The sequence below is a fragment of the Balaenoptera ricei genome, chromosome 7 (genome assembly GCF_028023285.1).
Source record: "Balaenoptera ricei isolate mBalRic1 chromosome 7, mBalRic1.hap2, whole genome shotgun sequence".
NCBI classification, from domain to species: domain Eukaryota; kingdom Metazoa; phylum Chordata; class Mammalia; order Artiodactyla; family Balaenopteridae; genus Balaenoptera; species Balaenoptera ricei.
In genome coordinates, this window is record NC_082645.1 from 106,223,439 (window position 1) to 106,248,271 (window position 24,833).

At 43.0% G+C, this 24,833-nt stretch overlaps 1 protein-coding gene across 1 annotated transcript; it reads right to left on the reverse strand.

Moving 5' to 3' along the window:
• Positions 1–4,862: 4,862 nt before the first annotated feature.
• Positions 4,863–5,867, reverse strand: LOC132368710 (RING finger protein 223). The gene has a single exon (XM_059927435.1). The coding sequence runs from the start codon at positions 5,865–5,867 to the stop codon at positions 4,863–4,865; it is 1,005 nt and encodes a 334-aa protein (XP_059783418.1).
• Between the last annotated feature and the right edge of the window lie 18,966 nt (positions 5,868–24,833).

Consider the following 24,833-nt stretch of genomic DNA (forward strand, 5'->3'; position numbering starts at 1 on the left):
TAAAGGAAGTGTGCACATTCTTCCTGAGCTCCTAGGAATATTCTTGGAAGTTGAACACTCTTACTTCCCTGAATGTATTTTATAACCAAGCATGATGGGGAATTTATCACAGAAGCAAACTTGCCTCTCTTTGGCATGTTTTAGTTTTGTGTAAGAGAAGGGAAGCTGCGAGTTTGATCAATGGATAGAAACAATGCTAATGGTATGTATTACAAAGCTTTTCTTAAATGCACAATGAAAAGAGATCTAGCAAAAGATAGATAAAATCTCTCTCATAATTTCTTCATTCACATAACTTGGAACCAAGATCCGGCTACAGTCATTTCTAGTACTCATTTCATAAATATTTACTGTAGTAAATACTTGATATTCCACAAACTTATGCTATAACATATACAATAAAAACGTATTGTTTCAAAGGAAGAAGTATGCTATTTACCTTTAACAGGGATGCAGTTCAATGCCCATGGCATGAAGGTAATCACCTTTGTATCATAACAGAAATTTAAAATACAAATATTAGCTAATGGGAATTAAATGATTAAAGAGGATGAGTTGGATCACAGATTAATAGGGGATTACTCAGCTACTGAGATGATAAATTTAGCAAGTCTCTGAAGGATAATTTATTTAAAGTGGCAAAGATTGAAGAATTAGTAAAACGGGGAGTAACACATAATGAGAAATTTAATAGATCTTGCTCTCAATGTTGTGGGGAAATTTCACTGCATTGTAAGCTTATCCCAACTACGCAGGTGCTGCTAGCTTTGGAGGGGATGGGGCAGACGTGCTTATAAAGAAGGTAGCCAAAAGGATTCATACCTTGAAATCTTACAATGCAGGAAATGATCGGAAATGGAGGCCAAATGTCTTTTAGTCTCTCCACTGTCTCCTTTCACTGACTATATTGCAGTTAGAGTTTTGCTGTAATTGAACTGATTTTTCTCATAACTCAAGGTGCTTTTTGGTATATTTTTTCACCTTTCAAAATTCCTTATGAAGTCGGGGGAAAGCAATTGTTTACCTAAGTGCCCCAGGGTCTCAGGAGTTATTGAGGGGAAGTGTGAGAAAAGGGAGCCAAGTCACTTAACACTCAGACCAGGGTTTCCCATTAAGCCAAGTCAACAGACTAGTTATCTGCCACTTAGCATATGCCAAAAACTGGCTAAGGCTTTGTGGATAGAGTGGGTGACCAGACAAGGTTTCTGCCCTTGTTTTTACATTCTGGTTGCAGGAGATTGAGATAAAGCATATAACAAATAAATAAGACCACTGCAGATAGTAGTGTTAAGAAGAAAATAAAACTTCAATAGATATTCTCTTGGGGATAGAGTGGTGAGGACAAACCTCTCTGAGGAGGTGATATTAGACCCTCGCAAACCTGAATGAAAACAAAACTAAAGATCCACATAGGGCTTGTTTCCAAAGCATTTTCACCCATATACCCTCCTATGTATACAGATCCTTATGCCAACCCCAGAAGGAAAGCAGGGCTGATTCTTTTTGTTCCCGTTTTGCAGATGAGGAATCTGAGGCTCAAAGAGGTTAAATAACTTGCCAAGGTCCTTCCAAGAAAGGAGAGAGCCATTATTCAGACTCATATCTGCTGGGTAAAATGACTGGTCTTTAGAACCCAAACCAAGGCTCTTTATGGATGTGGACACAGTTCACCAAATCATATTACATTTAGAGGCCAAGTATTTAATCTGTCACCGACAAGATGAGTTTCTTTCACTTGAAATTTAGATTTTATAAAAGCCTCAAGATAATTCTAACCAGCCGTCTCAGAACCTAAGCAGAATCTGGGCCATGGAAACCACGAGTTCTTGAGCAGGTATTCAGGCCAGACAAGGTCGGGCTTTTTGCAGTGATTTTACTAGTAGTTCATACTCATGAGCTGGAGATGTGCCCAGGGTTGAGTCACGCTCTTCCGAGAAGATGAGAATTTCCATGAGAAGAGAGAAAAGTACTCCACTGTCACAGGAGCCCTCCAGACAACTCACTGGTCTTTTAAACAATTTCTGCTAAATTCATGCTCTAAGATGCTGGTATACCAGGACTTTCCCTGTGATGCAGGAACGGTGAAATCACATCTGCAAAATGGGGGAACAGCTGCATGCCAGAAAACCACTAGAAATTGGAAAAATGTTTTCCATCGCCTCATCCTGCCACTCAATTCCTGATAAAGAAGTCAGAAATTAGCAATAAAACCAAGTTAGCCAAGAAAAAATAATCTCTCCATGTTCAGGTACTGAGCTACTAATTATATATATTTGATTTTAAACTATTCAAATTTCTCATTACAAGAGATTTACATCTGCAACCTATGAAAGAAGCAAAATGTGGCTTGTGTTGTGACTCAGGCAATTCAAAGATATCTTTCTCATTTATGAGGAATAATTCAGTTTATGTCATTGTTGTACCTTCCTCTGTGGAACATAAACAAACTCTGTAAGAAGCAAGCTGGTCCCCAGGTAACTTTAGACAAACTTCTAGGTTGCCAATTTAAGGGAATGAAATAACAAACACATGTGTGTGCCCACATGTACACAGGGTTACATCCACATAGCCAAGTTCTGTTACTAGCATGTACATTCTAGTAACTACACATATATATGTGTAATTGCACTTGTACAACTAAACAGTTGTGAATACTAGCAGAATCTTGGCACTGGAGGTAAACAAAGGATAAAAGATTAAAATGAATACAGAAATAAAAATAACACGTTATTTGTTGGAGGTAAAAGTAAATTAAAACCAATCTCTGAAATGTGACTCTTAGTATTAGGAAACTGAAAACATTTTGCAGAAACAGAACAAAATCTGACAACAGAGTTAAGTTTTAGGGGAATGTTATAGTAGTGGATTGGGTAAGTCTTTAAAATACAACAGATCTCACTTGGCCTTCAGGAATTCCGTTAAACCCTAGAAGTAATTCCATGAAATGCCTTTGCAATGTACTCCCACATGTGAGTTATTTCTCTCTCAGCCCTATTCAAAATGTGAAATTATTGATAGAATTTGGATGAGGATGTGTATTTCAGGAAAAGAAGTGCCACCAAAATAACTCAGAACAATTTCCCCATGAAATAAGTTTCATGAAAACAGGTTTTTTCTATAAATGCTTCTTGTTTTTATTGACAGTGCAGACACAAAACATACCATATTGCACTTCCTAAACTGCAGCCATACCACTTATCAATGGCCCATAAATTACTTCACTCTATGATAGATACAAATGCTCCATTCAAGTTCAGTTAATAGTGTCAAGATATCATGCAGACAGCTTGCATAAATACATGAGGAATAATAGCATACCCTCAGTAGCTTCTGTGATTTTTAGGCATGAAAACTTTGTCTTATTCCAAATTTCAAAAGATGGAATAAAGAATGTTTTCATATAAAATACATTTGGAACAATTCAGGTTTTATTTTTCTTTAAAAAACATTCAATCCACCTGCAACATATACTCCCAATTCATCTTTTTAGTTACAAAATCGGGTAGGTACGTATTCTTTTTCATCTAATGTGATCAGATGTGAACATTTCAGTGATTTCTAATAATATCAAACAGCTGAATTCAAAATAATATTTTTCTGATAAGTATAATATATATTTGTAATCAAAGGAAGAAAGACCTGTCAGTTGATTTGTCAGTTTCGTTTTTTGAGCAGTATTTTCTATTTGATCAGATAATTGAAAGTCAGTTGTTTCACAGTATAAAATCTTGAATCAATTACCAACACGCCTTTACTGCCTCCCCGACTTTTGAAATGTATTTGGACTAGAGGTACGGGAGAAATATTACTGCTTATCAAACAACTTTTCCAGAAATCTTAATGCACAAAATTTCCAGATTTATATATTCTAAAATAAATTATTTTAAAAATGAAATTAAGAAAAATGGCAGGGGGAGCCTACAGTTTCTTTTCCGCGTGAATAGCTTTCAATATCTTCCAGGTGGGGGCAACAGTAAGTCAGTTTTGAGAAGAGAAGAGAGAACGGGCTCGTTAAGCTCCCTGAGCCCAGTTACAGAAGATGAAATGACTTCTGGTAGCAACACCGTGAATAAAACAATCACAAGTCTCCAGGAGATGGAACTTCTGGACTCCGTCGGGCCGCTAGCAGACGGATCCACCGCCCTGTGCGCGCCACCCCTGCTCTGCTCCGGAGACTCCAGCGGCACATGTGAGCGCGCACGCGCGCTGAGCACCTGCCCAATCGCGCACTGATGCGGACTGTTGGTCCGTGCAGCCTCCCAACTCACGCCAGCGCCGTGCCCCCGGGGGTTGAACGTCGCTCTCTGCACTCTGGCTCACTCACTCTCCAGGGCTTCCAGGAAGCAGGGAAACCTTTCACGTTTACATCTCATTCATGCTTCCTCTGGACAATTCAGGTCCATTCACAACTGCTGCAGACGTGAGCACGCACCTATACCCTTAAAGAAACTCTCAAGTCACAGCAGCCAGAAAACCAGCTTCCAGGCGGGGCAGCGGGCATCCCACTCCTCCTTCCTCTTCTTTTTGCAAATCCTCGGACCCCAGGGAGGGATGGTTGTGCACTCTGGCGAGGATGAGGGTGGTGCATGAAGCGGAAGTTGACCTTGCACAGTCCAGGGAGATGGGACTGCCACCGGCATCCCAGCCTCCTCGGTTTCCCTCTCTGGCCCAGCGCGGAAGCGTGGGCCTGAAAGGCCAGAGACGCGGAAAACCGAAGCTCTGCCGTGACCGGGCGGTGAGGGGGTGAGCGGCCGGGGGCCGCCCTCCGCAGAGGGCGGAGAAGCTCGAGCGCACCGGGCCCGAGGCCCCCTCCTCTCGGACCGCGCTGGAGGTACGGGAGGGAGGCCAGGCGTGCGGCCCCACTACGTGTCGCTCCTCCGTGCGCCGCCCGCCTCCGCCGCCGCCCGCGCCCTCGGGCCGCCGCCGCCCGCAGCCGAGCCCGTGGCCGCGCCCTCGGGCCGGTACTTGAGCCAGCAGATAACCCAAGTGACGACGACCGAGAAGAGCGCCAGGATGCTGGCCACCGACAGGCAGATGGGCCCCACGGGCGAAGGCAAAGGCAAACCGGCTGCCGGGGCCGCATCAGGGGACGTCCCGCCCCCCGGGGGGGGCCCGCCGCCGCCGTAGTGGTTGACGAAGATGAGGCCGGTGAAGAGCAGCACCACCATGGAGAGGAAGGAGAAGACGACGCACACGCAGCCGGCGGTGAGCGCGGCGCGCTTGCAGTTCTGGCAGCTCTCGTAGGCGCCCGGGGCGCGCAGGCCGGCGCTGGCGCTTGGTCCTCGGGCTGCGTCCTCGGCGGACGCCGGCGGCGGCGGCGGGGCCGGGGCGGGCGACGGGGCCGCGGCGGGCGCTGGGCGGCGCGCGGGCAGCGGCGGGAGGCGGTCCTGGGGCAGCGGGTCGTGCGCGGCGCGTAGGGCCAGCGGGAAGGCCTCGGCGAGCTTGGTGTTGTTGGGAAGGCCGTACACGCGGCTGTCGGGCAGCGGCGTGCGGTGGCGGCACACGGGGCAAGCGATGGCGCTGGGCGGCCCGTGCCAGGGCGGCGGGCGCAGCGGGCGCTCGGGCGCGGCGGTGGCGGCGGCGGCGGCGCGGAGCTGCAGCCGGCTCAGGCACTCCTGGCAGAAGGTGTGCAGGCACGCCAGCAGCTTGGGCGCGCGCCGGTCTGCGTCGAAGTAGTTGTAGCAGATTTTGCACTCGTAGTCCTCAAGCGGAGGGAGGCCGGGGACCGTCACCGATGCACTCCTGGCTCCCACGTCCCGGCCGTCCCGGGCTCCCGCCGCGGCGTCCCCGGCCACTGTCGAGCTCCGGGGGCTGCTGGTTGGGCTCCGCTCGCCGCCGCCGCCGCTATGGCTCGCGGGCGCTGCCATGGCGTGACCCGCCCCTCATCGGGGGTAAGGTGAGGCGCCTTCCTCCCCCTGCGCCGCCGTCTCGGCTCTTGGCACGGAGGAGGCGCTTCTGCCTCCCCCCTCTGGCCGCTGTTGCCTGGCGGGGGAGGCACCGCTGGCTGGGCCGGGCGGGGGCGCAGCGGCGACCGCCTTCCCCCCACTCCCCCAAGGAGGCGCGGGCGTCGTGGTCCCTCCCAGTCCCCGGGATCCTCTCTGCCGTCCCCCTTGGGCCTCTCAAGGCGACTTCCCAGGCTGCTTTGGATGTCGGTTTTTGTTGGACTTGGAATTGGGAGTTGAAGGAGGGTGGGGTGTGCGATGCGGGAACGGAATTTGGGGTGCGGCTGCTTAAGGACTCGGTGCAACACCCCACCCCATACACACGTTCAGGGTGGTGGTAGGAAACTTGGTCCTGCTTTTTCCTTCTCCCTCTCCCTCCCCCCCACCCCCCCATACCCCCGTATCCTTGTTATTCCGTGTTTATCCTCCTTGGGCTGGGGCTGAGTCCCTGGCAAAGCCTTCTCTCCCCCCCCCCGGCAGGAGCTCACCGGTGATGTCATGCGGGACCCGCGCAGGAAGGGGAAGCAGCAGCCTTAGCAGTGGCGGCAGCGGCGGTTCTTGTCCTTTGTGAAAATCGTGATCTCATTGCTCCGGCCAAGGGCGAAAGCCACTCACCACCAAGCCATTTACACTTTCCGCTTTTATTAGCAAAGCCCAGGCAGGCCTGCCGCGTTCTTCTCGGGGTGGAAGCCGAGGGATGGCATTTTCCTTTCACCATCTAGAGGAAATTTTCGAGCTGAACAGTGTGTTTCCCACCCCCCCACCCCGAAATATTGCTTCCTGAGATTGAAGGAGGCATGAAAACGCAAACTCATAGCCAGATCTTGCTGATTTCCTGACGCTGACTGTAGGGGATGGTGGTAGCTATCAGTACTTCGTGGGTGCGCATGCGGTTCCAGAGCCAGAGAGGGGAAATGTTATTGTCAAAGAGGTTCACAGAATTTCAGTCCAGCTTAAATCTAGTCCCTGGCATCACTCACCCCCTTGGTCTACTTAAACTTTTAATACACAAATGTAGAGAGCTGGAAGCTCCCTGAGTAACATGAGACAGATCTTCTTGATTTTATTAAAACCAAGAGAAGCCCATCTGAGCAAGTTAGCAAGAAGTAGCACTTCTTGAAGAAACACTCAGTAGGGTACAGGAGTGGTGGGTTTGGGGACTGAGAGGTGATGTTTAGATATTCCTAGTAAGAAAGTTCTGTTCCCCTGTTTCTCCAGGTTGGTCCTCACCCTATGAAGAGAGAGCCTCCCCAGCCCCAAAAAGGAAGAGAAAGAGGATGGCTCTCTGGGTTCCCATGAGGTGGGAATGTTCCCACTTTCTATCTGGATTCTCTGCAGAAGACAGCAAGATAACCCAGGGGATATTTGTGGAAGGGGTGAATGAATGGGAATCAAGCTGAAGGAAGAGAAAGAAGGAAAGAAAGATACCAATAAACCACCAATGTACAGACCAGAGGAGGAATTGTCATAAACAGTTATTAGGTTTCTATGACATTGGAAAGTAAATGTACTTTTTACTGTATGTGATTGATGTCTTAAGTTTGAGAGACCTTAGGTGAAGCTCATTAAAAACCACGAGCTTTCCATTTCCTTGTTTCACATTTTATAAGTGTGGTTTAGGGTGATACTTTTTTTGAAAAAGTATATCATTTTGTGACGGAGACTGTGACGAGCAGAGGGCGGGGTGATGGGACGTCAGAAGAAGGTCCTAGTCTGGCCTTGGAATATCACAAAGTTTCACAAACCAAACTAACCTGGAGGGAGTTAAGTTCCTGTCCTCTTCCTGTCCTCCCTTCTCTTTCCCCCCTTTAGCTGTTTGATTGTGAAGAGCCTGGAACTGCATTTTAGGCAAAATTTTAAACTGGCTCTTCTACTTGAAGTCCTGAGTAACTCTGTGCTGAGAAGAGAGATAATGCTGATATAGGAAAAAATTTTAAGCAGGGCATGGAGAGGAGAGAAGTTCAGAGACAGGAAGGGCCGGTGTGCATTTATGTCCTTGTCCATCCCACGCACCCAGTTCCTAGGACACGTGCAACCTCCATGCCAAAGAGGACTGAAAGTGTTTGCATGTGGTGTGCGTTTGGGCAAAACATTTAAGATTTTGGAATTCCACTCTAGTATGCATTCTCACCATTGAATGGAAGAATTGAGAGATGGCGCACCGGGCCACACCAGGGTTTCTCAAAACCTCAGCCCTGTTGACCTTTTGAGCTGGAGAATTCTTTGCTGGAGGTGCTGTCATGTGCATTGTCAGATGTTTTGCAACATCCCTTGCTTGCCTCCACGAACTTGATGTTAGTAGCAACCCTCCCTAGCGGTGACAGCCAAAAATGTCCCCTCGGGGCACAGTCACCCCTGGTTGAGGATCTACACCAAAGTCACTGGTTTGGCTAACATGAAACCAACAGCAGAAATATCTCCCAACTCTTAACGGCGCAAAGTGAGCATTACCATTCAAAGTAATTATTTAGTAGTTATGGGCATTTCTTCCGTGGCTCACGGTCGCTTAGATACCATGGACCCTTTGAGAGGTCCAGGTTTGGTTTCTGTTGATAATACAATACGTTCTGTTGATGGGGTCATAAACAATTGCCAGAATTTGGTTAACAATGCTGGAATTTACTCTGTGTCTGGCTAGTACGTTAGCCAGCATCTCCAATTATTTTATATCCTAGGACCAGTCCCTCACTTTTAGGACTCACAGGGTGTCACGTGGAGTTTCCATCAGTGGAAGGAGGGGCTGTTCTTGAAGAGTGTGAGTTTGCGTGACGCAGGCCACAGGCATCGACCTCAACAGACTGTAAGGCCCGGTGCTCATAGTGTTGCCCTTAGCAGTGTGTAGTGAAGTTTGGTCATTCAAGTAGGAATTAGGTTTCCACTGTGGTGAAGGGTCTGTTGAAAGAGATCTTAAGTCAGTAACAAGGAACTCAGTATTTACGTTAGGATTTGAATTGGCTTTGCAAGAATCCTGCTCATGCCTTGAATATATTAGACACTCAATATTTGCTGAATTGTTTTCTTTTTGAGGACCTGAGTAAATGGGAGACAGCAGAGGTTTCAGGTAGTCTCTTGTATACCTTCCCTCCATCTACCATCTAAATAAAACGAATGTTTAAGTTTTGGGGACAGCTGTTTCACAAAGGACTTAGTGGGGAACAGATGTTCACAGAGAGTGGGGATTGACTGCCCTGAGCCTGAGTTCGAGATCTGCTCCTTACCCTCTCTGTAGCATTGGATTCCTAGTTAGCTTCTCTGTGCCTCAGTTTCCCAAACTGTAAAATGGGGATAAGAATAGTTACCTCGTAAGTCTGTTGTGAAGAGTGAACGTGCTATACATATAACACACACAGAAGAGTCCCCAGCCCCTGTTAACACTCATTACTGTTTATGTTAGGATTTTCTATTTCTGATCTCAATAATCCTCTCTAACGCCCTGTGAGAGAGGCCCAGAGGGTTATTGTAACCAGCCCAAGGTGACACAGCTGATAGTGACAGAGTGGTCAAACTCTTCCATTATTTCAAAGTTAGAGATACAGGTAGCATCTCCCCAGAAAGGCCAGGAGGAGGCCTGACCTCTAAATCTCACACATTATTGATCTGTCAGCTGTAATAAAGCTCTGTATAAAATATGAGGATAAAGTGAAATCTCATTGGTAATGTTGAAAGAATAGATGTATAGACAGATAATGCCACTTAGAAGCAGGTAGTAAATGAGTCAATCAAACAGCTGACATTTTCAAATAGAAGCTGGATTGATTCAATCTGACATTTATTGAGGTCCTATTCTGGAAGGCATTATTGCTGTGTGATAAGGTAACCTGGCCTCCAGAAACCAAGAATTTAATAGAGGATATTAATCATGTGTGCAAAACTGGGAGGCAGAAGGAAGCAAGTCTGTGGTCCAGGGGTAAGGCTCTGGTGGGAATAAAGAGGAGAGAGAAGTTATTTCTGCCGTGAAATGTGGGAAGTTTGCACAGATTCACAGACAGTGAACTGGGGATTTAGGAAGATGAAGACAGAAAGACGTTCAGGGCAGCAGCAGGGAAAGCAGGTGTGTGGAGGACATGGTAAGTAGCCTGCTTCAGCAGTGACTTGCCATCCAGGAAAGCTCAGAACCATGGTAGCAGGGCTGGACTTAATTCTGTAGACAACTGGATGCTCCACGTCAGGGCCGTGGCAGGAGGGCCTGTGGGAGTGCTGGGTTGGCTGGGATTGGAATCGTCCTCATCAAGAGAAAGCATGGCAATTAAGAGGTTACTTTAGGAGCTGGATCTCACTGCTATATACCACAAAGATAAAACTTTTAAAAGAATTAATGCAATAGAACTACCATATGACCCAGGAATTCCACTCCTGGGTATATATCCAAAAAAACAAAAACACTGTTTCAAAAAGGTACTTGTACCCCAGTGTTCATAGCAGCATTATTCACAATTGCCAAGCTATGGGAGCAACCTAAGTGTTCATCAACAGGTGAATAGAGAAAGAAGCTGTGAGATTATATATATGATGGAATACTACTCAGCCATAAAAAGAATGAAATTTTGCCATTTGCAACAACATGGATGGACTTGGAGGGTATTATTCTAAGTGAAATTAGTTAGAGAAAGACAAATACTGTATGATATCACTTATACTATGTGGAATCTAAAAAATACAACAAACGAATGAATATAACAAAAAAGAAACAGACTCACGGATATAGAAAACGAACTAGTGGTTACCAATGGGGAGAAGGCAGAGGAGAGGGGCAAGGTAGGGGTAGGGAATTAAGAGGTACAAACTATTATGTATAAAATAAGCTACAAGGATATATTGTATAATATGGAGAATATAGCCACTATTTTACAATAAAACTGTAAATATTATAAAAGGTGTATAAACTTTAAAAATTGTGAATCACTATTGAACATCTGTGACTTATAATACTGTACATCAAATATACTTCAGTAAAATAAATAAAGAGCAAATGAAAAAAGAATTAATGTGCTCTGTTTATGGCAATAAGTTCTGGCTCCTCATGTAGAGGCAGTGCGGTCTAATGGTTAACAACAAGTAGTCTGCTGCCACACTGCCTGTGCCACTTACTAGCTGTGCCGTACCTGGACAAGTTGCTTAACTTTTCTGTTGCCTCAGTTTTCTCCTCTGTAAAATGGGAGAGTAGTATCTACTTCATAGTGTTGTTGTGGAGTTAAAATGAGTTGATAGATGTTACGCTTCAAACTGCGCTTAGTGCATGGTAAGTACCATAAAAATGTCAAAAAAGAAGCTACCCAAACAGGCCTAAATTGCAGTGATTCAAAAGATGCTTATTCTAGGGAGATTGTTATTTCTTTACTGGTAAATAAAAATAATTCAGAACAAAACCTATCTTGACCAGATGATCAAAGTTAACATCAACAGTGATAACTCCAGTTGATCATACATACCCTTGATATGATGTGTTGAGAATGACACTTTCTGTGATATTCCTCTCAGAAACCCATAGCCATCTAATCATGGGATAAAACACAAGGCAAATCCCAATAGAAGGACATTCTACAAAATAGCTAACAAGTACCCCTCAAAACTGTCAAGATCATCAAAAAGAGGGAAAGTCTGAGAAACTGTCACAGCCTAAGTAGATAGGATGACTAAATGTTATATGACATCCTGGAGGGGAGACTGGAACCAAAAAAGAGACATTAGGTAAAGACTGAGGAAATCTGAATAAGGCATGGACTTGAGTGAATAATCATGTATCAATGTTGGTTCATAAGTTACGATAAATGTGGCATATTAATGAAAGATGTTATTAATAGGCAGAACAGGGTGGAGTAGATAGGAATTCTCTGTGCTATCTTTGCAATTTTTCTGTAAATCTAAAACTCTTCTAGAATTAAACGTTTATTTTTTTTAATAGGGTCAGTTTACGGGGATTTGCAATCACAAGCCACTAAAATTCCCTGGGATTAAGACATATCTGCTCTGGGCTTCCCTGGTGGCTCAGTGGTTAAGAATCCCCCTGCCAATGCAGGGGACACGGGTTCGAGCCCTGGTCCGGGAATATCCCACATGCCGCAGAGCAACTAAGCCGGTGCACCACAACTACTGAGCCTGTGCTCTAGAGCCCGTGAGCCACAACTACTGAAGCCCGCGCACCTAGAGCCCGTGCTCCACAACAAGAGAAGCCACCGCGATGAGAAGCCTGCGCACCGCAACGAACAGTAGCCCCTGCTCACCGCAACTAGAGAAAGCCTGCGCGCAGCAATGAAGACCCAATGCAGCCAAAAATAAATAAATAAATAAATTTATTTTTAAAAAAAGACATATCTGCTCACTATACATTTGTATCACTTCAAGTAAAATCCATTAAGCAAAGTTGAAAAAACCTTCCAAAGAGACATGTGATTTAGTAGTTATTGCATTAGGGTATTGCATTAATACTTATTACAATGTGCAGATCATGGTGATTTTTAAATGTATATAGAAATAGTGCAACTACTTTAAAGAAAATTCAGAAAAGAGAATTTTTAAATCTCCTATAACCCAGCACTTCGACATAGCTATTACCATCACTGAATTTATTCTTATTTGCAAATGTTTTTACATAGTTGTAATAGTAATGCATGTATTTGCTTCACTTTAATTTGATTTATTCATTCAAATTACTATTTATGGTGTCTACCATGTGCCAGACAGTGTTTTTTTTGTTTGTTTGTTTTTAAAAAAATTATTTATTTATTTATTTTTGGCTGTGTTGGGTCTTCGTTTCTGTGCAAGGGCTTTCTCTAGTTGCGGCGAGTGGGGGCCACTCTTCATCGCGGTGCGCAGGCCTCTCACTATCGCGGCCTCTCTTGTTGCGGAGCACAGGCTCCAGACGCACAGGCTCAGTAATTGTGGCTCACGGGCCCAGTTGCTCCGCGGCATGTGGGATCTTCCCAGACCAGGGCTTGAACCCATGTCCCCTGCATTGGCAGGCAGATTCTCAACCACTGTGCCACCAGGGAAGCCCCCCAGACAGTGTTTTTGAGGTTGGTGATATAAAACAGACAATGACAAAACAAAATGCTTGTCCTCATGGAGCTTATATTCAAGTGTATGTGTATGTGGGTGATATAAAAAAAATTAATGAATATATAATATGATAGTAAGTCTAAAGTCCTACGAAGAAAAATATAGTAGGATAGGAAGACAGGGAGTATTGGGGTGTGGAACGGATGGTTTGCTTTTTTAAATAAGGTGGCCAGGAAGGCCCATCTAATAAAGTAACATGTGAGCAAAGACCTTAAGGAAGTGAGGGACAGAGCCATGTGGCTCTTCAAGGAAGAATACCCTAAGTAAAGTGAACAACCTGTGCAAAGGTCCTGAGGTGGGAGCATAGTCGATGTGTTCCAGGAACAGCAAGGAAGCCAATGGCAGAAGCAGGGTGAGCTAGGGGAAACGACAGGAGATGGGGCCACAGAGGGGGTCGGGTCAGGGATGATCATATAGGGACTTGAAGATCATTTTAATGTTTTTTTAAATTTTTAATTAGAGTAAAATGAGAAGCCATTGAAGTGTTTAGAGCAGAGAGGTACATAATCGATTTAGGTCTGAAAAGAATCACTGTTAGTGCTGTGTGAAGAATAGCTTAGAGGGGACAAGTTTAGAAATGGGAAACCTGGGTAGGTGGCTCCAGTTAACAAACCACAGAGAGAAAGGTGCTTGGATTGGATGAGACTGGTTGGATTCTATATGTGAGGGTGAGGCTGACAGGATTTGCTGGTGTGGGGAGAGAGGGAGAGGAAGCATGTTCCAAGGCTTTTGTCCTGAATCCAAAAACCCCAAGCTTATATTTTTTAGTCAATAGCAATCATTAATTTAACAAATATATAATAAGCATTTTCCCATAATTATAATAATCTTTATAACCATGACATCTTTCATTTTCTTGCTCAAATATCACATCAGGGATGCTTATTCTGACCATCTGATCTAAAAAATTTCAATCTCCTCCCCACCTGATGTCTCTCTTATCCTTAATTGGTGGGGTCCAGTGCAAATTGAAAATGTGGGAATCTTGTTTAAAAATTATTAAGAATTTTAAGAAGGTTGCCAGCAGAGCATTAAAACAAGAGGGAGGCCCTGATAAGAACAGGGCCCTGTCACAAGCCCATGAAGCCAACCCTGCATACGCATGCCATATATTTAATTAACCGATTTATTTACTGTGTATCCCTCCTCATATTCATGTAAGCCTATGGAGGTAGGGATTTTTGTGTTTTCTTCCCTTCCATATCCCTAACACCTAGAGTAGTACCTAGCATATAGTAGACACTCAATAAATACTTTTGGATAAATAAATGATTTTTAATGGCTGATTAACTTTTTATCCAACTACCCTACCATAATTTCCTTAAGCATTCTTCCATCAATGGATATTTGGGTAAAATATTTGGTTACTACAAATCATGTGGCAATTAAAATTTTCATCACATAGCCTTTTCTATATTTTGGATTAATTCCACAAAGCCAGTTCTCAGAATTTTTTTTTTTTTAATTTATTTATTTACTTTTGGCTGTGTTGGGTCTTCATTTCTGTGGGAGGGCTTTCTCTAGTTGCGGCGAGCGGGGGCCACTCTTGATCGCGGTGTGCAGGCCTCTCACTATCGAGGCCTCTGTTGTTGCAGAGCACAGGCTCCAGACGCGCAGGCTCAGTAGTTGTGGCTCACGGGCCCAGTTGCTCCGTGGCATGTGGGATCTTCCCAGACCAGGGCTCGAACCCGTGTCCTCTGCATTGGCAGGCAGATTCTCAACCACTGCACCACCAGGGCAGCTCCTCTCAGAATTTTTGTAGGCCATTGTCCTCAAAAAATATAATTTACAAAATACTATTAGCTGATGACTTCACATCATATTAAGCACTACTTAGCCTTTGACAATTTGTGTTTTTTATTTAAGAACACATTTTATCACCCAGGAGAGTGCTTTTGGTCTGTTAACTTTCATGTTTATGAAGGAATAAATTTTTTAAAAAAGAAGAATTTTTTTCTCCTCAAGAATGTCATTGTAAGTATTGAAACCATTCCTCTACCTATTGCTTGTTTTAATTTTGTTTCAGTGAGATATCAGTTAAAAAAAGAATAATTAGGTCAATTTTATACTTCATATAATAAATTCATTGCATTTTCTCAAAGGTTTTCTTGTTTCACTGGACTTTTGATGTTTCAATACTTTGTGACTACTTTGTGTTTTGCTGCTTAAACTGTAGTTTATGCAAGAAAATACATGTCTGTTGCTCCTCCCAGGGACTATTAGAAGTTGCATTTTAAAAATTTCAGCTCTTTGTAAGTGTAATTATTAGAGGTACCACCAAAAGAGAAAAGCCGGAGGCTCCAGTTGTTCATAATCCTGTGTATTTGTCATTACTTATGCGGACCTGTGAAGTGTTTAATGCCCCAGAGCTTATACCAGCTGGCAGATTGACTGGTACTACGGTTGGGTTTTGTGTCAGCTGACAGTCACTAAGGCTGATCAAGTGTCTACATACCAGAGCTAAACAGAATCAAGTCTAAACAAGATGGGAGATAGGTAAGAAACTCACAAACTCTTGTGTCAACATTTTTTATATAAGAAATTTGAAAATGGCTTTTATGCTCTTAAATTTGCAGATCTTTGCAGCAGTATTTTGCAATGCCTTTGTTTTTCTACTCCCATTTTATGATGAAGGTGCTAATACAGAACACAAAGGTCCAACTTGCTTACCCAGGGCCATCTGGTAAATTTAGCTAAAGTCAAAAGCTGTGTTCCTTCTGAAGCCTCTAGGGGGAAATGTGTTTCCTTGCCTTTTCCAGCTTCTAGATGCTGCCTGCATTCCTTGGCTTGTGGCCACATCACTCTGAGATCACATCCCCTTTCACTCTGACTCTGACCCTCCTGTCTCCCTTGTAAGGACACTAATCCTGGGATGAGGATGTGAACATCTTTAGGGGCCATTATTGTCTTGACCACACCAGCTCTGCAGCCCCAAAAAGGCTGCTCGCAGTTGGTGACTGGCCCTTAGATTGCAGCTGTCCCAGGCCCCACTTAGCTGCAAGACGGCTGAGAGGCTCCGTATCTCCCAGTCCTTTATGGTCCTCCAGTGGGCTGCAGTACACCAGTTGGGAAACTTTACCATACAATGTAAAATAATGTATAAGCAGATTTCTTGTCACAGGGACTGCCAGCACCTGCATTTATTTTCCTGACAATTTTCTCCTGCAGCCAAAAGTCTCCTTTGCTGTCTGGAGTGCTGAGGAATTCACACACACACACACACACACACACACACACACACACACATCCCACCACCACCACCCGGGGAGCAGCCCTCCACCACTGAGTAATGGGAGTCGGTGTGTCCCAACTCCCTCTCCCCTCAGGTGAGTTAATTCTGGGACATGTGTTCTCTCTCTGCTCTCAGAGTCTCCCCAGCAGAACTTAGCTCCAGACACTCACAGTGATGGTTGGCTTGACGGTGCACCCCTTAGTGGGTGTGTTTCCTTCCCTGCTTCCTGTTCCTACTCCCCTACTGGGGTTTCCTTGGGATCACCTCTTACCTCAGGGTCTGCTTCTGGGGGAACCCAAGTTAAGATGTGGGGATAAGCTTTGAAAGGGGGGGAGAGCAGAATAAGAATGTTCAGACACATTTGCAAAAGCTTTCCTTGTTGAACCCCTCTTGAAGTACAAACTGGAGGGGGAGGTAATAGGAACTCATAGATATACTTTAGGGGATTCCAGGGCATGAAGGTTTGTGTCTCATTTTCAGAACGTATCCTGGAGAGATTCCAAACCCTAAAGGCCCAGAGAAGGGAGTAACGATGGTGGTAGGGCAGATCGGTGCAGAGAGCCTCTCATAGCTCGTCCCACCACCCAGTTCCTTGCTGCTCCAAAGCGCTCCAGGAGAGCACGTGAAACTTCCAGAGCCCTGAGGGGGGAGCGGAAGTGTCGGAGAGAGTTCAGAGGCAGATCCTGGTGGGGAGGGGGAGGGGGCAGGTGGACCTGAGAGCGGAAGTCCCAGCAGCACAGCATTATGTGCACCAGGGAGCAAGGAAGGATGACAGTCACCTGAGCAGGGGCCAGGAAGGACCCGCTTGCTCCTCCCCACCTCCTGCCTCTGCCGTCCTTGAACCCGGATGCCATTCAGGGCGAAAGGAAGCGGAAGAGGAAGAGAACCACAATCCCGACATGACTGAGCAGTTACCGCCATAAAAGGTGATTTTTAAAGTGCAAGAGAGGTGACTGAGTTGTTGGCAAAATTAAGTTTGTTCTTTTGCTGTTATTCAAGAAAAATGAGGAGGAGGATGCTTATAAATCGGGAGCATAAAATATTGCACCCACGATTAGAGAAGGTATTTCATTTCCCATTATTTGTTTTAACTGGTCCACCATTCATTCACATGGAGCCATGAATATAGCTCTAGGGAACAATAGGTTCATTGGATAATGTGGAGTAACATACACCTGTTAAATCGAAACCAGTGTATTTTCCAATCTTCACACGTGTGTGTGCAGGTGTGCTCGTGTGCGTGCGTGCAAACATTCCCCTGAGCTGCTGTGCTTTTATGGCTCTAAGGAAGTGGGAGGGTGAGTACCACCCTGGAAAAGAGATGGACTCATGAGGAGTGCAGGTAAAACTAGCCCTACCTGGGAAGGGTCTGAAGGGAGGAGGGGTATGGAAGAGTAGGGTGTCACACAGGTGTGTTGTGTCCTGGCTTCCTCCGTTCCTTCACCTGCCAAAGAACCTGTGCAGGTGAGGTGGAGCTCCAGAACTTACTAGGCAATATGAAGGAATTATTGTTGATTTTGTTTGTTATAGTAATAGCAGTGGGGTTAGGGAAAATGTTCTTATCTGCTATAAATGTATCCTGAAGTATTATAGGAAAAGAGTGTGATATATTGAATTTGCTTTAATATACTCAAGCAAACATAAATATATAGATAAATAAATACATTTAAAAGTGGGGGAGAGAAGAAATAAGATTGTCACATGTATGAAAATTGTCGAAGCTCAATGATAGGAATTCAGCTGTTTGTTATGCTGCTTTCCTCTGTGATCTTCGAAAATGTTCATTTCAGTTGTTAATCTAGAGACAGACTCCAAATTGGCATCATTCTTATAAAAATAGCACTAATACTGGTTATATTTTTGAAGGTCTCATTAAGCACTTTAGTTTTGAGGGATTGGATAAAATGATCTTGAATGCAGCTCTTTTATTCATTATTTTTTCTTTACTCTTTTCTTTTTCTCAGACTTCTTTAAAAAATCAAGGAACAGCTAAGGGTGGGCCGGGAGCCCAGGGGGTTCCTTCGGAAACAAGGAGGAAAAGGATTTCAGTTTGAGTCCTAGGAGTCCTTCTGTCTCTCTCTCCAGGCGCTGCTCAGAAGTCAGAGCCCAGAGTCCTATCCTTATCATTCCAGACATCTGTGAGACATTGCTCCAAAACCCAGAATGAGCGGATCAAGAGAGATGAAGAGGAGAGGTAGGAGATTATCAATTAATGCTCTATGAGCAAAATGGGAAAACAGGAGCGTCCTTTGCAGTGGATTTAAAGACCTGCTTCTCCTCCATGCATGGTCTGTGAAGCTTTTTGTTACTCAGATCTTTTCAAAGAGATGCAGGTCTTGGAGATGAGGCCTCTCCTCACCTGGGGAAGTCAATGAGGCTAAAATTGCCCCCAGTGGAAGCCATTCAAGAGATTGTGCCTTCCAAGCAACCCACTGCAGGCTCACTTCTAAAACAACTTCTTCCCCCTCCTATCATTTGGCAACCTTTGTATGACAAAGGCAAGGTAAACTGGACATGCATGCAACGTACTTTTCTCCAAAATGTCTTTGCAGCCTGGGACCCTTTTAATCAAGTCTGTATGGTTGATAGAGAAAAAAAATTTTCTCCTCTGACAAGTCTGCCCTTTGATTAGATGTTATAAAAAATACTTAGGTAGAAAATGTGTTAAATAAAAGCTCTTTCTCTTTGAGCTATGAATCTTCTCTTTGAAGAACAAAAGTAAGGTACAGTTTTTTTTTAAATTAATTAATTTATTTATGGCTGTGTTAGGTCTTCATTTCTGTGCGAGGGCTTTGTCCAGTTGCGGCAAGCGGGGGCCGCTCTTCATCGCGGTGCGCGGGCCTCTCACTGTCGCGGCCTCTCTTGTTGCGGAGCACAGGCTCCAGACGCACAGGCTCAGCAATTGTGGCTCACGGGCCTAGTCGCTCCGCGGCATGTGGGATCTCCCCAGACCAGGGCTCGAACCCGTGTGCCCTGCATTGGCAGGCAGACTCTCAACCACTGCGCCACCAGGGAAGCCCAGGTACAGTATTTTTAATAAAAAGAAAAGCAGCTTCTTGGATGCCACAAATAGGAGTAAATGAAACTGCAATCATGTTGCATTTCTTACTATGGTTTGTTCTGACGCTTCTAACACAGCAATGAATCCCAAAACGCTAAAGACTGCCTGAATGTTGTGAAATATTAAAGGCATTTGAGTTCCCAACCTAACAGCAGGACTGTCTTAACCTCTAGGGAGAATAAAGGCCAAAGATGGTATAAGTCTATACACACAATAACCAACCCTTTGACTGAAAGAAGAGGTATTACAGGTGCCCATGGATTGTGGGGCGTGAGGAGATGGCCCAGCCTCTGAAACTCTTTTGGGTACTTTGCAAAGATCTTTGTAATGAAAGGCTTCCCAGAGCTATATGGGCCAAGCAAGTCCTTGATGTGTTTAATCACCAATTGCGAAATTTGAAAGGAATTTCAAGTAAGAACATTTCAGACCCATCGTGAAATTCTCACTCTTTAGCTCTCTTGTTTTATAATCTCTTAAGTATTCTGGCTCCAAGGGGAATTTTTTTAAAGAACTACATTTGGTCAGAGCAAAGGTGAACAGAAGTAGTACTAGAAGGTCTAGATGTAAATGACTTCAACTCATCTTTGAGTAGCTCCAGGACAGTCACTGTTTTTATTTATGATAAAAAATACATAATATAAAATTTAGCATCTTAACCATTTTTAAGCGTATAGTTCAGTAGTTTTAAGTATTGCTGTGAAACAGATCTCCAGAACTTTTTCATCTTGCAAAACTGAAACTCTATACCCATAAACCACTCTTCCCCACACCCCCACACCCCCCGCCCCTGGTAACCACGATTTTACTTTTTTTTTTTGAAGTATAGTTGACATACAAAATTATATAAGTTACAGGTGCACAATATAGTGATTCACAATTTTTAAAGGTATACTCCATTAATAGTTATTATGAAACATTGGCTATATTCCCCGTTTGTACAATATATCCTTATAGTTGTTTTTTTAAAATTAATTTATTAATTAATTTATTTTTGGCTGTGTTGGGTCTTCGTTTCTGTGCGAGGGCTTTCTCTAGTTGCGGCAAGTGGGGGACACTTCATCGCCGTGCGCGGGCCTCTCACTATCGCGGTCTCTCTTGCTGGGAGCACAGGCTCCATACGCACAGGTTCAGTAGTTGTGGCTCACGGGCCTAGTTGCTCTGCGGCATGTGGGATCTTCCCAGACCAGGGCTAGAACCTGTGTCCCCTGCATTGGCAGGCAGATTCTCAACCACTGCGCCACCAGGGAAGCCCCCTTATAGTTTGTTTTATACATTGTACCTCTTAATCCTCTACCACTATTGCTCCTCCCCCCCTTTCATCTCCCCACTGGTAACCACTAGTTTGTTCTCTATATCTGCAAGTCTATTCCTTTTTCAGTATTCATTAGTTTGTTGTATTTTTTAGATTCCACATAGTGTAAGTGATATCATACAGTATTTGTCTTTCTCTGTCTGACTTATTTCACTTAGAATAATACCCTCCAAGTCCATCCATGTTGTTCCAAATGGCAAATTTTTGTTCTTTCTGTGGCTGAGTAGTAGTGCATTGTGTATTGGTAGTTCTATTTTTAGTTTTCTTTTTTAAATACAGATTTATATATATATATATATATATATATATTTAAATATTTATTTATTTATTTTTGGCTGTGTTGGGTCTTCTGTGCGAGTCGGGTTTCTGTGCGAGGGCTTTCTCTAGTTGCGGTGAGTGGGGGCCACTCTTCATCACGGTGCGTGGGCCTCTCACTGTCGTGGCCTCTCTTGTTGCGGAGCACAAGCTCCAGACACGCAGGCTCAGTAGCTGTGGCTCACGGGCCTAGTTGCTCCACGGCATGTGGGATCTTCCCAGACCAGGGCTCAAACCCGTGTCCCCCGCATTGGCAGGCAGATTCTCAACCACTGCGCCACCAAGGAAGCCCTATTTTTAGTTTTGTAAGAAATCTTCATACTGTTTTCCACATTAACTGCACCAGTTTACATTCCCACCAACAGTGTACAAGGGTTCCCTTCTCTCCACATCCTTGCCAATGTTTCTTATTTGTCTTCTTGTTGATGATAGCCATTCTGACAGGTGTGAGGTGATTTCTCTTTGCAGTTTTGATTTGCATTTCCCTGATGATTAGCAATGTTGAGCATCTTTTCATGTGCCTGTTGACATCTGCATGTCCTGTTTGGAGAAATGTCTATTCAGGTCTTCTGCCCATTTTTAATTGTTTTTTTTTTCTTTTTTTTGTGTTGAGTTGTATGATCTGTTTACATATTTTGGATATTAAGCCCTTGTTGGTCATATCATTTGCAAATATTTTCTCCCATTCAATAGGTTGCCTTTTTGTTTCATCAATGGTTTCCTTTGCTGTGTAAAAGTTTTTAAATTTAATTAGATCCCATTTGTGTCTTTTCACTTTTATTTTCACTGCTTTAGGAGACAGATCCAAAAGAATATTGCTATGATTTATATCAAAGAGTGTTCTGCCTATGTTTTCTTCTAGGAGTTTTATGGTTTCCAGTCTTTCATTTAGATTTTTAATCCATTTTGAGTTTATTTTTGTATTTGGTGTTAGAGAATGTTCTAATTTCATTCTTTTACATATAGCTATCTGGGTTTTTTTTTTTTTTTTTCCAGCACCACTTATTGAAGAGACTGTCTTTTCTCCATTGTATATTCTTGCCTCCTTTGTTATAGATTAATTGACCATAACTGCATGGGTTTATTTGTGGGCTCTCTCTTTTGTTCCATTAATCTATGTGTCTGTTTGTGTACCAGTACCATACTGTTTTGATGACTGTAGCTTTGTAGTATAGTCTGAAGTCAGAGAGCATGATTCCTCCAGCTCTCTTCTTCTTTCTCAAGGTTGTTTTGTCTATTTGGGGTCTTTTGTGTTTCCATACAAATTTTAAGATTATTTGTTCTAGTTCTATGAAAAACTCCATTGGTATCTTGATAGGGATTGCACTAAATCTGTAGATTGCCTTGGGTAGTATGGCCATTTTAACAATAATAATTTTTCCAATCCAAGAACATGGTATATCTTTCCAGCTGTTTGTGTCATCTTCAATTTCTTTCATCAGTGTCTTATGGTTTTTCAAATACAGGTCTTTTACCTCCTTAGGTAGGTTTATTCCTAGGTATCTTATTATTTTTGATGTGATAGTAAATGGAATTGTGTCCTTAATTTCTCTTTTGATAGTTCATTTTTAGTGTATAGAAATACAACCAATTTCTGTATATTAATTTTGTGTCCTGCAACTTTACTGATCTCATTGATGAGCTCTAGTAGTTTTCCAGTGGTGTCTTTAGGATTTTCTATGTGTAGTAAGTATCATGTCATCTGCAAACAGTGACAGTTTTACTTCTTCCTTTCCAATTTGGATTCCTTTTATTTCTTTTTCTTCTCTGATGGCTGTGGCTAGGACTTCCAACACTATGTTGAATAAAAGTGGTGAGAGTGGGTGTCATTGTCTTGTTCCTGATCTTAGAGGATATGCTTTCAGCTTTTCACCATTGAGTATGATGTTAGCTGTGGGCTTGTTATATATATGGCCTATATTATGTTGTGGCATGTTCCCTCTATGCCCACTTTCTGGAGAGTTTTTATCATAAATGGATATTGAATATTGTCTAAAGCTTTTTCTGCATCTATTGAGATGATCATATGGTTTTTATTCTTCAGTTTGTTAATATGGTGTATCACATTGATTGATTTGCAGATATTGAAAAATCCTTGCATCCCTAGGATAAATTCCACTTGATCATGATGTATGATCCTTTTAATGTATTGTTGGATTTGGTTTGCTAATATTTTGTTGAGGATTTTTGCATCTCTATTCATCTGTGATATTGGGCTGTAATTTTCTTTTCTTGTGATATCTTTGTCTGGTTTGGATATCAGGGTGATGCTGGTGTCACCCTGGAATGAGTAGAATGAGTTCAGAAGCATTCCTTCCTCTGCAATTTTTGGAATAGTTTGAGAAAGATAGGTATTAACTTTTCTCTAAATGTTTGGTAGAATTCACCTGTGAAGCCATCTGGTCCTGGACTTTTGTATGTTGGGAGGGGAGTTTTTAAATTACAGATTCAATTCCATTACTGGTAGTTTGTTTATATTTTCTATTTAGTCCAGTTTTAGGAGATTATACATTTCTAAGAATTTTTCCACTTCTTCTAGGTTGTCCATATTATTGGCATATAGTTGTTCATGGTAGTTTCTTATGATCTTTTGTATTTCTGTGGTGTTGACTGTAACCTCTCTGTTTTCATTTCTGATTTTATTGATTTTGGCCCTCTCCTTATTTTTCTTGGTAAGTCTGGCTAAAGGTTTATCAATTTTATTTATTTTTTCAAGGAACCAGCTTTTAGTTTCATTGAGCTTTTCTTTCTTTTTTTTTTTTTTTTTGTTTTTTTAGTCTATTTTATTTGTTTCTGCTCTGATCTTTATGATTTCTTTCCTTCTACTAACTTTGGGTTTTGTTTGTTCCTCTTTCTCTAGTTCCTTCAGGTGTAAGGTTAGGTCACTTATTTGAGACTTTCCTTGTTTCCTGAGGTAAGCTTGTTTCGCTATAAACTTCCCTCTTAGAACTGCTTTTGCTGCATCCCATAGGTTTTGGCTTGTCGTGTGTTTTCATTTTCATTTGTCTCTAAGTATTTTATTTCCTCTTTGATTTCTTCAGTGATCCATCAGTTGCTTAGTAGCATATTGTTTAGCCTCCACATGTTTGTGTTTTTTGCACATTTTTACCTTGTAGTTGATTTCTAGTCTTACAGCATTGTGGTTGGAAAAGATGCTTGATATGATTTCAATTATCTTAAATTTACTGAGTTTGTTTTGTGTCCTAGCATGTGATGTATCCTGGAGAATATTCCATGTGCTTTTGAAAAGAATGTGTATTCTGTTGCTTTCGGATGGAATGCTCTCTATATATCAGTTAAGTTCACCTGGTCTAATGTGTCATTTAAGGTCAGTGTTTCCTTATTGATTTCTCTGTCTGTATAATCTGTCCATTGATGTAAGTGAGGTGTTAAAATCTCCTGCTATTATGGTGTTACTGTCGATTTCTCCCTTTATGTCTGTTAATATTTGTTTTATGTATTTAGGTGCTTCTGTGTTGGGTACATATATATTTATAATTGTTATATCTTCTTCTTGGATTGATCCCTTGATCATTATGTAGTGTCCTTCTTTGTCTCTTGTAACAGTCTTTATTTAAAAGTCTATTTTGTCTAGTATAAGTATCGCTACCCTGGCTTTCTTTTGATTTTCATTTGCAACCACCATTCTATTGTACTTTTTTTTAAATATTTATTTATTTATTTTGCTGCACTGGGTCTTAGTTGCAGCACTCAGGATCTTCACTGTGGTGTGCAGGATCTTTTAGTTATGGCATGCGGGATCTAGTTCCCTGACCAGGGATTGAACCAGGGCCTCCTGCATTGGGAGCATGGAGTCTTAACCATTGGATCACCAGGGAAGTCCCTATTGTACTTTGAATTTCTATGAATTTAACAACTTTAGATACCTCATACAAGTGGAATCATATAGTATAT

What these genes read in the sequence shown, in the direction of transcription:
- LOC132368710 (XM_059927435.1), bottom strand. Translation starts at nt 5,867, where the DNA reads ATGGCAGCGCCCGCGAGCCATAGCGGCGGCGGCGGCGAGCGGAGCCCA.